At 43.6% G+C, this 13,575-nt stretch overlaps 3 protein-coding genes across 4 annotated transcripts; 2 read left to right on the forward strand and 1 right to left on the reverse strand.

The window, feature by feature from the left end:
• Window positions 1-312: 312 nt before the first annotated feature.
• Window positions 313-6,147, forward strand: LOC6638908 (histone deacetylase complex subunit SAP130-B). 2 transcript variants are annotated; one of them, XM_023178781.2, is made up of 10 exons: window positions 313-400; window positions 483-613; window positions 1,227-2,258; window positions 2,347-3,482; window positions 3,564-4,577; window positions 4,653-4,912; window positions 4,975-5,326; window positions 5,396-5,566; window positions 5,636-5,743; window positions 5,809-6,147. In XM_023178781.2, the coding sequence occupies exons 2-10, from the start codon at window positions 511-513 to the stop codon at window positions 5,956-5,958; spliced, it is 4,326 nt and encodes a 1,441-aa protein (XP_023034549.1). In that variant the 5' UTR covers window positions 313-400; window positions 483-510; the 3' UTR covers window positions 5,959-6,147. The 2 variants fall into 2 exon arrangements, with proteins under 2 accessions (XP_023034549.1, XP_002062109.2); XM_002062073.4 differs by having other exon boundaries at window positions 314-400; window positions 1,449-2,258.
• A 916-nt stretch (window positions 6,148-7,063) lies between these two features.
• LOC6638907 (splicing factor 3A subunit 2) lies at window positions 7,064-8,015 on the forward strand. Its single transcript, XM_002062072.4, has one exon. The coding sequence runs from the start codon at window positions 7,116-7,118 to the stop codon at window positions 7,896-7,898; it is 783 nt and encodes a 260-aa protein (XP_002062108.1). The 5' UTR covers window positions 7,064-7,115; the 3' UTR covers window positions 7,899-8,015.
• On the reverse strand, window positions 7,929-13,148 carry LOC6638906. Its single transcript, XM_023179718.2, has 12 exons — window positions 12,721-13,148; window positions 11,952-12,649; window positions 11,079-11,878; window positions 10,749-11,016; window positions 10,433-10,683; window positions 10,236-10,363; window positions 9,941-9,995; window positions 9,687-9,880; window positions 9,123-9,622; window positions 8,909-9,065; window positions 8,645-8,854; window positions 7,929-8,582 (listed from the first exon to the last, which is right to left on the reverse strand). The coding sequence occupies exons 1-12, from the start codon at window positions 12,986-12,988 to the stop codon at window positions 8,062-8,064; spliced, it is 4,050 nt and encodes a 1,349-aa protein (XP_023035486.1). The 5' UTR covers window positions 12,989-13,148; the 3' UTR covers window positions 7,929-8,061.
• Window positions 13,149-13,575: the final 427 nt, after the last annotated feature.

The raw sequence follows: 13,575 nt of genomic DNA on the forward strand, positions 1-13,575 counted from the left end.
AAACAACAACAACCACTAGTGGTGGCAGCGATGACACTATCGGCCCATTTACCAACACTGATCGTGTTTAACACTGAACAATCGATAAAAACGATAACTCGTGTACAAATTTTTCGGAACTTGATTGAGCTCTACTGTAAACTCTCCGCATGGCGCCACTGAGAAATGTAAACAGAGCGCTGCCAGATAAAATTGCATTTACCCATAGCATATGGCAACACTGTGTCGTCAAAAGCAAACAGAATTTGAAGAAAAAAAAAAGTTCATTAATTTAAAGAAACTAAATGAGAAAAGTGAAAAAACTGGCAAAACTGTTGAAAATAAACAATAAAAAATAGTGAAAAGCTGAAAATTGCTGTAATACATAATACAGCGAATTCATACCAGTTATTGGCAAAAGGCAAGCGCGAGGCATTCTGCATACGATTTACGATTGGAATTCAACAAATTATTATTATTTCTAATCTAATTGCAATTTGCAGAATTTACTGATATCTCTCTTCACTCAGCATGAGTGCGTCGAGTGAAGGCGGCGCGGTAGGTGGTGGCGGTGGTGTAGGTGGCGGTACAGTGGGTGGCAGTGTCAGCGGAAGTACAGCTACAACATCATCAGGTAAGCGATATTCACAATATGTATATATATATATATAATATGCATATATATATATAAATGTATATATACAATAAATGTATATAAATGTGCGTGTGTGTGTGTATTAGCAGCAATTGTAGTTGTGTGTGTGTATGTATACATAACATTTTTGTATGCTTCTCTTTTGTGCTGCTCATACGCGCAGATGTTTTCACAAATTCTCTTTTGTCCCACACCTTCTCACCCCATCTATAAATGTGTGTTAGTGCTGTGTGTGTGCGTGTGTCTATGTATCTCTGTTTTGTTGTTACCATGCATTCGTGGCAGGGTTGTCAATTGTACATACCCAAAACGAAAAAAAAAAAGAAAAATGAAAACAAAATCAGGATTGTTGATATGTGCATATACATACAAAATTTAAGCGCGTTTTTTCTTTAGCTTTTTCGAATTTCATCAGAGAGTCGAAATTCCAAAATCCAATTGCGTGAATTTCCATAATTTATCGATATCAACAATCCTGAGAGGGTGACCACCCCTCCACCGCTTCTCCACAAATTTGATTTCATCCCCCGCAAAACAACAACAAATCCTTCACACACTTCATCCCCATGCATCCATCTTCATCATCATACAGCCATATTGAAAACGATTAAAATTCGGAATCTGAATCAAGGCACACCAATCAATTTGCTATCACACACGCCAACAGCAACAACAACAACAACACAACAACAATATTCAAATCTCCATACACATCCGCACACACATTCGCATCCGCATGCACAAGTGCAATTGCGAGGAATTATAAACAAATATTCATTCTCACAACAACCAACACAACATTTGCCCTCCACAGTAGCGGCCAAAATAACCCATGTCAAATCCGATATTGGCGGTGGGATCTCAATTACCGCCGGGACTCCCATCATCAGCGGTGGCACCATTAAGGTGGCCACTGCCGGCTCAGTTAATCAGGTTCAGCAATCCAATCTAACCGGCGGTGGTCCTGGCCCTGGACAGCAACAACAACAGACAACTGCCGCGTCCATACGTGCTATTGGTGCTGGTGGCCAATCAACTCAGGTGCGTGTCGTCATGCCGATGATCAAACAATTAGAGAATGTCACAGCCACCGGACGAACACAGATTACGGCCATACCAGCTGGTGCATCGGCTTCCACGGTGGCTCGCAGTGTGTCCAATGCATCGATTACGGTCACTCGTCCAGTTACCCAGGGCACTTACGTGCCACGTGCCTCTGTGACAGCCACCCAGATGGGTAGCGTTAGTGTCGGAGGCGTTGGTGTGGGTGGTGTCAATGTCGGTGTGGGCGTGGCGGCCACACAACGTCTAGTTACCCCATTGAGAGCCACATCGACGGCCACAGTGACACCAGCATCGGCGTCACCAGCGGGACTTCAAGCGGGCGGTTTTATACGTGGCACCACCGTCAGTCGCAGTTCCAATCAGCCACCGAACTCCACTGTAATCTCATCGGCCAATAGTGCAACAGCTGCTGCCTGGATGCAAAGTTCCACGGGTCAAGTGCAGCTAATACGAGCCATACATCAGCCGAGGCAACGGATCATCACCACTTCCGCCGGTGGGGCAGTTAGCAGTGCAGTTGCTGCCAGCACTCCGGCAGCTTCAGTCCAAACCCCAACAGGTTGGTATTACCAAACACTCCTCATGTAAAATATTTCTCGCTAATCTCTGTAATCTCTCTCTCTCTCTCTCTCTCTGTCCTTACTCAGCACTCACTGTGTCCGCTGCCCAGCCAATGCCATCGCAACAACAGCCACAGCAACAGCCCACGGCTGGAAACTCTCAGGCCGCGGCTGCAGCGGCCTATGTGGCCACTGTATTGCCTCCACGTCAGCCCCATCAACAGGCCACTCTTGTCTATTCATCCAATCCAAATCCCGCTGCAGTGGTCAATCCCAGTGGTCACCAGCCCGGTCAGCCTGTCGGCGGTCAGCAGCAACAACAGCAGCAATTCAATCCACGTTTTGCTGTAGCCACGCCCACCACAACGCCGGGTGGAAGCACTGTGACACCACGTCAGGTGCGTCCCATTCCACTGGGTAAAAGTTTCCCGGCGGCGAAATTAAACACCACAAGCATCAGCATACGAGCTCCGAGTATGCCACCCACTCAGACACCGGTGAGTGTGAGTGCTGGCGGGGCAACGGTTACGGCCCAGGGCCGTGGCCCGGTGGGCGGCACAACGACAACCACAAATCTACCCACCACCCGGATCATACAGCTCCAACAGCCAGGGACAAGTGGAGCCACCGCGCAGCAGATCATAGGATCAACGACACGTCTGACGGGCAATGTGATGCTACAGCCATTCCTAATGAGTACGACGCAGGCGGCCAAAATGGGCATAAGACCACCGGTGACCATGACAGCCAAGGTGCAGCCATCGCTAACGATTACCCAATTGAATCCGATTGGCAAATTGTCGGCTTCGGGTGGTGCTGGTGGTGGTGGAGCCACTGGAGGAGCACCCACCCTAACGCCGCAGGGAGTGGCCAGCATACAAGCTGTTCCAGTGCCCAGCGGTGTGGCAACTAGTGCAACTGGAGTGGGTGTGACCACAGCTCAGGCAGCGGCGGCGGCGGCTGCTGCTGCTGCTGGAGGAGCTACAGTTCTGCCACTGACCATCAGTGGACGTGGCGGAGCCGTTGGGCCAGGTGGTAACATATTGACGGGCACTTTGACACCAATAAAAAATGCCAGCGGCATAACCGGAGTGAAAATGATGATGACCCAGGCGACATCAAGTGGCGATGGTGCCATCGGACCTGGAGCAACTGGCAATGCTCCAGCTGGTTTCCAACGTACATGGAATCCAGTGGTTGCCTCACAAAGTCAACTAATGAAGGTGAGTCCCATTTCCTTAATCATTTCTGACCTTAAATTTGACAAGTTTTCGTTTTTCGTTATTTTTTTTTGGCTGTTGCAGATTGAGGAGAAAACTGTTGGTAGTTCTGGCGGTGGAGCTGCCACCATTTATTATGAATCCATGCCAGCATCTGCCTCAACTGGAGTCCTCTCGCTGACCACCGCAACAGTTAGCCAGAGTAGCCAGGCTCAGCCTCAGTTGGTCAGCAGTGCGGGCCCAAGTAGTTTATCCGTCTCTTCGCTACCCTTTGGCGCAGCAGGCCCCGGCGGTGCCGGTGGTGTTGCTGGTGGAGCAGCTAGTTCCACCTTTACGGTCCTGCCCTCGGGGACGACAGCAGCTGGGGCAGCCGGAGCTCGTGCCATAGGACATCAGCAATTGATTATACCAGCGGGTGCAGGTGCTGGAGCAAATGCTGCAGCTCAACACATGGTGATACCATTGCACACGTCCGTCAAGGTGACCACCCAAGGTGGAGCAGGCGCCGCCACAGCAAGTGGAGCAGCCACCATTGGTCCCGCAACAGCAAGCGCGGCTGTGTCCAGTTTTATGCGTAAACGTGATGCCGATGGTTCCCCCATACGGGCTGCTAAGAATCTGCAACCCACTCTGCTGTCCATGGCCAGTGGCAGCAGTAGCAATCAGATTCAATCCACCGGCTCGGCTTTCCAATTGCAACCCGTCTCGGTGACTACAGTGCCGTGCCAGCAGCAACAGCAACCAGTTACCTCATTACCACCAACATCGGGAGCCACTCTAACTGTGGAGGCATTGGCCAAGAGGGGCAGCAACGTGCCCATAAACTCATCCGCTGTGGTTGCAGCTGTTGCCGCCGCTGCCGCTGGAGTGAATGTGGTGACGACTACACGAAATTTGCGCGCCGAATCGCCAGCCTCTTCGGATGGTTCCACCACCGTGTCGGCCAATTCATCGCCGGGAGTGGATCAGCAAATGGAGAATAATACAAATATGACCATTAATCGCCTTAACGATGCTCCTCCAGCCATAACCAATATTGTTGGCCAAGTGACCTCAAGTGGACGGGACAATGCCACGCATTTTAATCCCATCAATGAGGTAACTATCCATCCCATTGGATTATCACCTTTCCACTCACTGGTTATTAACGATTATCCAATGATTTCCTTGCAGTTGTATGCCACCCACCAGAATTTGGCTCATACATCGCTGGGTGTACGAACGGGGAATAGCGCCTTTGTAGATGTCCAAGCAGCTGCAGCTGCTGCCGCCGCCGCTGCCCAACAGCAACAATCGACAGTCTCAGCACTCCATCCAGGTGCTCTGCCAGGTCATTTGCAGCAGGTGACGCGCATAAATGGCACTGTCGGCAGCAGTTCATCACAGACTGGCTTTGATGGCACCGCACCGCGCAAAAAACCACGAAGATCAACGTAAGATGAACCAAAATATCCATTTTCGATAAAGTCTATTAACCCAGTGCTTCAATTTCTAGCAATGACAGCCAACAGTCCATCCAGAGTCAAGCTTCCCTCACGCTGCCACCACCTACGACGCCTACAGCAGCAGTAGTAGTAGGAGGAGGAGGAGGAGTAGGAGCCAATGCAGCAGCAGGAGCACCAACTGTTGTCCCTGTTGTTACTCCCGGAGAGGCGCCAACAACCTCAGGATATAATAATGGTGGACTTTTGGTTACGGCTACGCCTGGCTTGGTAATGACCACCACCAATGCCAATGATGCCAATCATCGTCTCAATCCTGCCCCACCCGTTATTGTTGGCAACAAGGAGAATGCTAATCCCGTGGACTTTGTTCTAAAACGACCACGCAATTGTGCATTGCTGAATGTAAGGATAACAAGAATTTCTCTGTAATTAGTTTCAACCTTTATATATTCTCCATGTTCTGTTCGACAGACATATAAGCCCACCCATAAGTTGGCCAATAATCATTTCCATCGATATACTGATGTCAAGCCACGTGAAGAGCGTCGTGCCTCCGTCATTGATTTGGCTAATCAGCCAAATGTCCAGGGTAAAATCAATGGCTGGAAAATTTATCATTTGCGTTCACAAATGGAAGATTTGGTAAGTTAACCCACACCAGGAAAAGCAATTCGTTCGAAATTTCTAATCTAATCCTTATATTTAATATAGAATGAATCGGAAGTGGTCAGTCTGGGGCGATTGGAGGCTATGCTTAAAGAATTGGAAAAGGACAAGGAAAAGCATAGCGAAATCGAACGTATCAATGAGCTATTAAAGGTAAAAGAAACTAAAAGATAGGTCTAATAAAAGAACACTAATCTATTATCTTGCTTATTTTTTAGGGCAACATACAGCGAAGTAAAATCATATCGGACGGAATTGGTGAGGCACAAAATCAGCTTATGAAAATCTTTGAGCATAAACCTCATGTCTCCGATATTATTAATCGTTGTGCATCAAAACGGAATTTCAAAAAACGCGAAAAGGTCTAATCCTACCCTCCCCACCCGTAATGTCCCCCTCCTCTCCTCTATAAGTTAATTTAGACTAAAATGTAATTTACCTTAAATTAATTTTAAAAAAAATATTTGCAATCGAATTTGTAAGACAAAACAAAGAAAAACGTTACAAAGAAAAAATAAGAGCAAATCCAAATGTAAATAAATGCAATATTTTTTGAATTTCCGAACAAATTATTCAAATGGGAACAAGAGAACCCGTGACCTAAGACTACTTTGGTCATGGGACTTAAAAGAAATCTTTACGCTTTACTCTATTCTAAAACTTAAAACTAGTCAATAGAATGTTGTGGTACTACCCAATGCTTTCTTCAGATTATGTCTCTGGGTGAAGGTTTTGGGAGATGCAAAGGGATGACTTTCACCCGTGTCTTGTCGCATATGAGTCTTTTCTTGGCAAAGTTATTCCAATGAGGACAACGAAAGGCCCACTCACCGGTGTGTAGCGGATAATGCCGATGAGTGTAGGCCTTGTGGCAATGCGGACAATGAAAGCAGCGTCGTTTCTTCGTATGCTTCAGCTTAATGGCTGTCTCTTGCACTGTAGAGATTTTGCAAGGAAATTTGCTTACTTAGTTTAATTAACATCTCAGATTGAACGCATTCTTGGTGGCTTCGGCACAATCCTGTCATGACAGGAGTATCCACCTAATACTCCATCATGTCGTTGATAATCTCCAGCAGACTGGGGCCATTATCATCTTGATGATTGCCAAGCATGGCCACCAGCAGAGTGGAGAAGACATCATAAGCCTAACCAAAACAAAAGATAAATTGATTTGTTTACAATTAGATCCGGCAACTTTGAGCAGTCCTTATCTCCGTTAAAAACGATAGTTTTCTGGCACCCAAACAAAAAGCATAGTATATTTATTAAAAACTTCAAATACAACAAAAAAAATCCCCAAAAATGTAGCAAATTTCTATATAGAAGATAATGGTAAATTTCGTATAATTTTTAATTCAAAAACACGATATTTCTTATCGCACATAACAACTCGCAAATATCGATAACATTTCTATTTAAAGGCGATAAATTTTACACCACCACTGACACGGCAAAAAAAAAATACAGCTCGGTGCAAATTAATTTTAGTTTGCTTTACTAAAATTTAAATTAAAAACTCAACATGGACTTCCAAAATCGCGCCGGTGGCAAAACCGGTAGCGGTGGGGTGGCCTCCTGGTCGGAGACAAATCGCGACCGCAAGGAACGTCTACGTCAATTGGCTCTGGAGACCATCGATTTGAACAAGGATCCATATTTTATGAAGAACCATTTGGGTTCGTACGAGTGCAAACTGTGTCTCACGCTGCACAACAACGAGGGCAGCTATCTGGCCCATACGCAGGGTAAAAAGCATCAAGAGAATCTGGCACGTCGTGCCGCCAAAGAAGCAAAGGAGGCGCCCTCATCTCTACTCGCGCCGGAAAAACCACGCGTTGAACCCAAAAAATTTGTGAAAATTGGCCGTCCCGGCTATCGAGTGACCAAACAACGGGAGCCGAGTAATGGCCAGCAATCGTTGCTATTCCAAATCGATTATCCAGAGATTACCGAGTCAATTGTACCGCGACATAGGTTTATGTCTGCATATGAGCAAAAGATTGAACCGCCAGATCGCAAATGGCAGTATCTGCTCTTTGCCTCTGAACCCTATGAAACAATTGGCTTTAAGGTGCCCTCACGTGAGGTGGAGAAAGCCGAAGGTAAGTTCTGGACGCACTGGAATCGTGACACAAAGCAATTCTTCTTGCAATTCGCCTTTAAATTCGAACCGAAAATTATGCCGCCGCCACCGCCAAATCTACATAGGGCATTGGGTCCACCAGCTGGTTTTCCAATGCCTGGACCGCCGCGACCGGCCATGCATCCCATGTTCAATGGAGTCCCGCCACCACCTCCCATGTAAACTGCATCAATTTTAAACAAATTCAATAAATTTAAATAACTTTTGTACACTAATATTAGCACTCTTTGGGGCTATCAATAAAACTTAAAACTAATAAAGGCATTTTCCAAAAACAAACTACACTAAGTACAAAATCCGAAATCAATTCGAAATGCAATATACACTAAGTGAAGTAATCGTTCCGGCAAAAATTCACAATACGCAACATTCCATGCTCAGCCCCAACGGCCACCCAACTGCGGGCCGGACTATTCAAATTGCAGCGCACTGAATTGAAACGCGTCATGGTCATCAGTTCAAAGGAACTCGGTCGACGTTTATGATTCAGATAGTCATCCTTCTTTGCCTTGGGTATAGCAGTCAAGGGCTTAATAATCACACCGTAATCACGCTGAAAATCATCACCAGAGATTGCTACAATATTCTCCACTGAGGAGTCAACATTAAGTTTGGCCAGCTCCGTATATGAAACGGCTCGAACATTGTGTGTTAACTTATGTGCCCGCGGATCCATATTCAATTCGCGGGGATTAATAAATGCCAAATCTCCATTCTCTGTCACAACAATTAACATGTTTTCCTGGCAATTGAAATGCATATCCCGGGCAGAATCCAGGACATAGTCAATGGTTTTATTGTTAAACAATATGCCACAAGGACTCAATACCACCACACGAGTGAAATCTAAAAAGGAATAGAGCCCAATAAGTAATATGGAATAAAGAAGATGATGCTTCTTATCGTACTTATCTGAAAGACACTGGTATCGCCTATAGCAACGGATTCCCATATTGCTGGCCAACTGATGCAGCCCTTGAAAAGATTTTTAAGCTCTGCATCACCCACAAGTGGCACTGGTTGCGAACTATTCAATATATCATATATCCTTAATTTGCGTAGAGATGTACCCACTGCCAGCCAACGTGATCCGTTTGTATCGTAATGTAGTTCCAAAACTATTTAAAAATAGATGATTTTCAATCCATCATTGGTAGTCTATCCACACTTACATTGTATATTCCGTTCACCAAAATAGAAATAATGCAAGGGCACAAAACTATTATGATTATGGCGTTTAAAGCAATTGATGCCCTCCACATCGCCAATGTCCCAGAAGGCAACATTACCACTGGCATAGCCGGAAACTAAAAAGTTATGACCATGTGCCTAAAAATGTAAAGCTTTTTCTAAGTGATCTTTTAGTTAGTTATTAATTAAATTTACCTCAGACCAACATATTTTCGTGCACTGATCCTGCACAGAAGATTTCACATCTAAACTGAGGGTCATAAGGGAATTTAGTTCAATTATCGAATCCTGGCCAGCCTGTATCGTCTCTTCTGTGGTTAATTGCAAGGGCAGGGCATAGATATGAATCTCACTCGATGCTGTGGCAATAGCTAAGAGACCTAAACGATTTGATGATTCCATATAGCCGCCACTAGGCATAAATGCAAAACTAAAAACTGGACCCTTCTGCACACGTATGCCATAATGGAGTTTCATCTGCAGAGGCCACACATCAGTTGCTCTGGTTTCCGTATCCAAAGTACATTTCAGTAGCACCATCAGGGCTTTATCCTCTGCATTTGCATCCATCTTGCGCGTATATCCATGCATTTTGCTTCGCAACGAACACAAAAGATATTGTTCATGAACATTTGGAGGCAAAGGAACCCATTCCAATTGTCTAACAGGTGCACCAAAATAAGTGATGTATTCATCTATTAAATGAATTAAAATGAATCTCTATCAGACAATTTCTGGGTTATTATTAAGTCCACTTACTCTTTGTATTAATTGCCTCCAATGGTCTCAGTTCCCGCCAATCGCATTCATCTCTGACCTTATCATAGGCAAAACGCATGGATTTCGTTTGTCTGGAGGAGTTGAGCAGTTCATAGGCCTCGGTCCATGATAGTTTCACATAGCTTGGCAAGCAGTCTGCATACAATGGTTCTTTGGCATAATTTGCTTGAGTGCTTAGAAGGGAAATTACGATTAGCATACAAATCTTCAATTGTTCAAATGGAGCAACTTACAATTGTGTCCATTTGCTGACCACTTTATCGTTCAGCAGCTGATAACGTGTGTATACTGCAAAAGCATTGATAAATTTAACTAAAGTTTATAATAAACTCAAATGCCTAAATACCCTAAAACCCTTGTTCGACCCCATTGAAGACATAAATTTAATGTTATTGAATAATTGTTATGTTTTTATTTAAAATCTTCTCATTTTCGAGATGTCTACAAATTTTTGGGCATATTTTTTTTAATTCAATCTCCAGGGATCTGGCAAGGGTATATCTGTAAGCGAGATTTCTATATACTAACACGATTTTGTCCATTTTGTGGAATTGTGTATGGATTTGGTTCGCTTCCACTTGAATTTTGATAGCTCAACGCTGCCCTCGCCCTCGCCCTCGACACCTGAATCGTCAATGTCTGTCTGTTCTTCCATGCTGTAAATAAATGGCAAAATATTGGATTTAATTTCGAAAACTTATCCATAAAGTTGATATAAAATTTACTCTAATTGAAGTTCCTTTTCGTATTGCCTCTCACATATTCGTATGTGTTGGAGCATAGTGAGCCTTGTGAAGGATCCGGCACAGTATTTGCATTTCATGCGACATTTTTTCATACCACAACCCTCTAAATGCAGCAGCATACCCAAACCGGATGAGAGCTGGCGATTGCAAAGGCGACAGGTAAGACGTTTGCCTGGATTCTTCTTTAGATACGAGTTCATCTGACCGATTATAGAGTGTCGTGTGAGATTCTAAAAGAAAATACAAGTTTATAATCGAAAACGTATACGTTAAAAGACAATCTCTTATAACTTACACGCGGTTCTTGTCCACTTGGCCAGCCCACGCCATAATGTGTGCTCAAATGATCACGCCAATCTCCTTTGATGATGCGTTCCGAGCATAAGCCACATTGTAGTTGACCATCCTTTTGGTCCTGTTGCTGTACAACCACTTGGCTATCTAAATCCTCGCGCTTACGTATGAGCAAAAGCCTCAAATTGAACGGTGCTTTGGTGGAAGATTTCTTTATCTGGGACTGATCCAAATTAGATTTTGTACGAATTTTTCTTTCTGTTTTCAATCTGTTATTGGTTAAGCGAAATGGATTAGAGAAGAAATAAACATAATAAGACATAAGACTTACTCGACGTTGGCTGATGATGACGAAATTTGATACCGATGACCGCAGCTACGAAGATGTGTTATTAGCGATAGTCTTGTGTAGGAACGACTGCAGTATTTGCACTTGAAACGTTTCGCTTCCTCGCCGCAACCTTCCAAATGTAAGAGCATTCCCAGACCGGAAGCAAATTCACGACCACAGAGACGACAAATTAGCCGCGAGCCTTGATTCTCTTTCAGATAGGTTTGCATCATGCAGATTACTCCACTGCGGGTTATCGTGTGCGGCTTGTCGTCTTTCTTTAACCAACCCACACCATAATGTTCGGCTATGTGCATCTTCCAGGTGGATTTTCCACAACGAGCCAAACATAAGCCACATTGAAGTGCACCCGTACCATGATCCTCTTCACGCAGATCTTCTGTGGTAGTTAATTGTTCGCGTTTTCGTATAAGCAAAAGACGTAAATTGAATGGACTTCGGTCAATACCTTTACGCTTTATACTACTATCGTCCATTAGCCAAGTTATTTTAGATGTAACCTTGGGTTTACGTTTGGATAGTCTTTCTTTGTCAGGCGTCTGAGTCAATAATTTTTTCATGCAGCCCCTTTGATGGGCTATTAGCGAGAGTTTTGTATAAACACGTCCACAATGTGTGCACGGAAAGCGTTGAAATTCCTCGCCACATCCTTCCAAATGTTGCATCATGCCCAGACCGGAACCAAATTGACGATGGCACAGGCGACAAGTTAGACGATTATCCCTGTCTTCCTTGAGGTAACTAGACATTTGAGCAATTATTCCGCCACGTGTTAATGACTGGAGATAAGTACATAACAAACATAGACGATGATGATGATGATGTTGGCACTCGAAATGGTTTCTTACTTACCGGCGGTTTTTGCCCATGAAGCCAACCGACGCCATAATGCTCTCCGAGATGCGTATGCCAGTTTGTTAAGCCGCAGCGGGACAAACACAAACCGCACTGCAACGGACCCTTATTAGTCCTGTCCACTTCATAGAGGTCTTCTTGGCTCTCCAATTGCTCTCGCTTGCGTATGAGCAGCAAGCGGATATTAAATCCTTTTGTTGTAGAAGCCATTTCCAGATGGGATAATTCTTTGATAATTGTTTGGTCAGTCTGATGCTGCTGCTCTTGTTTTATGGACACATCGCCCTCATAAGTTTCCCCCTCATCGGATATTATATAGTCGGGCTCTGAGGGAGGCTCTTCTTTTATATTTATTATAAATTCACCTTCTGTACGCTTAGCAGCGGCTCCAGTTTCAGGGATTTGTCTCATTTTGGTTAGTTGTTGTCGAAAATATCGATAACTTTCCTCGTATTTGCGTCTCAGAGCGTAGGCATTCCTTGTGGCGGCGGCACAATTGCTGCATATGTGTTGGGGCATTGAATCCTCTCCGTCTCTTTCTATTCTGTAAGCCTCATCCATCACATCATTTAACATCTCCAATAGACTAAGTTCTTGATCCTGATCGGGCTCGGACATTATATTCATTAATTCTTTAGAATTATCCGTGCAAATGCGACAATATTCTTGAATTCTTATTGTTTGATCATCTGAGTCTAAAAGGAATGAATGAATACATAAATGGTATAAAAAATCCATTCCCAAAACAAAAATTTCTGAAGATTACCTTTTAAACGTATCATTTGTTGCTGCTGCTGCTGGTCTTGCGTTGATGTAGTTGAACTTTTGGGCAAGTATAATTCTTGATCTCCTTTTGTGGTGCTGGCTGCTATATTATTTAATGTTTTTCCCTTTGTATTTTGTTTACTTAGCTCCTCAGCAAGGATTCTATCTAGTCCAGCACAGCGTAACTTGTTGAAATCCAAGGGTATCTTGTTTATGATGCGCCTGGACGGGGCACCACATGTGGTGGCTGGTTGTGTAGAATTGTTCATTGTACAATAATCAAAGGCTTGTCTGTTACAAATGGCTTTAAGACTACTTAACTAAACTATAGTTTATAATCATTATATTTAACAAAAACTAAATTTCCTGAATTCTCTCTCTCGCTCTATCTCGTTTTTACTTTCTATCTCTTTCCTCCTTGCTCTCACTCAATTTCATGAAATCGCAGTGTTGCCACATCAATGGAGTTAAAAGCAATTACGCTATGTGTAAAACAAAAACTATCGAAACAATCGAACAATTTGAGTTTACAATCGTCAATAAATTTTATTTAAAAATAAACTGATTTTGGGGCAATTAGGAAGTTACAGAAAATTGTACCCGTTTTTTCTTTGTTTACAAAAAGTTGGTATTGTTTTATTATTCTTTAAAATTGTAAAGATACAGATGTACATACATATAAAGTATAGATTGTTTGATAATTTGCTGTTATTGTAGAATCAATTATTCTTAGACTAAACCAAATCTAGAAAATCATGAATGATTTGAGAAAGTGGCATGTGCTAAAACATATAAGATTCAAATATATTTTGATTAAAATTCTTTGTTTCATATAACGATAGATTTTTTTGGCCTG

This window comes from Drosophila willistoni (assembly GCF_018902025.1).
Source record: "Drosophila willistoni isolate 14030-0811.24 chromosome XR unlocalized genomic scaffold, UCI_dwil_1.1 Seg144, whole genome shotgun sequence".
NCBI classification, from domain to species: domain Eukaryota; kingdom Metazoa; phylum Arthropoda; class Insecta; order Diptera; family Drosophilidae; genus Drosophila; species Drosophila willistoni.

Coding starts and splice junctions, on each gene's coding strand:
- LOC6638907 (XM_002062072.4), top strand. CDS start 7,116: ATGGACTTCCAAAATCGCGCCGGTGGCAAAACCGGTAGCGGTGGGGTG.
- LOC6638906 (XM_023179718.2), bottom strand. CDS start 12,988: ATGAACAATTCTACACAACCAGCCACCACATGTGGTGCCCCGTCCAGG. Junction 12,650..12,720: donor ACAAATGATACGTTTAAAAG/GTAATCTTCAGA, acceptor CATTCCTTTTAG/ACTCAGATGATCAAACAATA. Junction 11,017..11,078: donor TCATCATCAGCCAACGTCGA/GTAAGTCTTATG, acceptor AACCAATAACAG/ATTGAAAACAGAAAGAAAAA.
- LOC6638908 (XM_023178781.2), top strand. CDS start 511: ATGAGTGCGTCGAGTGAAGGCGGCGCGGTAGGTGGTGGCGGTGGTGTA. Junction 4,578..4,652: donor ATTTTAATCCCATCAATGAG/GTAACTATCCAT, acceptor ATTTCCTTGCAG/TTGTATGCCACCCACCAGAA. Junction 4,913..4,974: donor AAAAAACCACGAAGATCAAC/GTAAGATGAACC, acceptor TTCAATTTCTAG/CAATGACAGCCAACAGTCCA.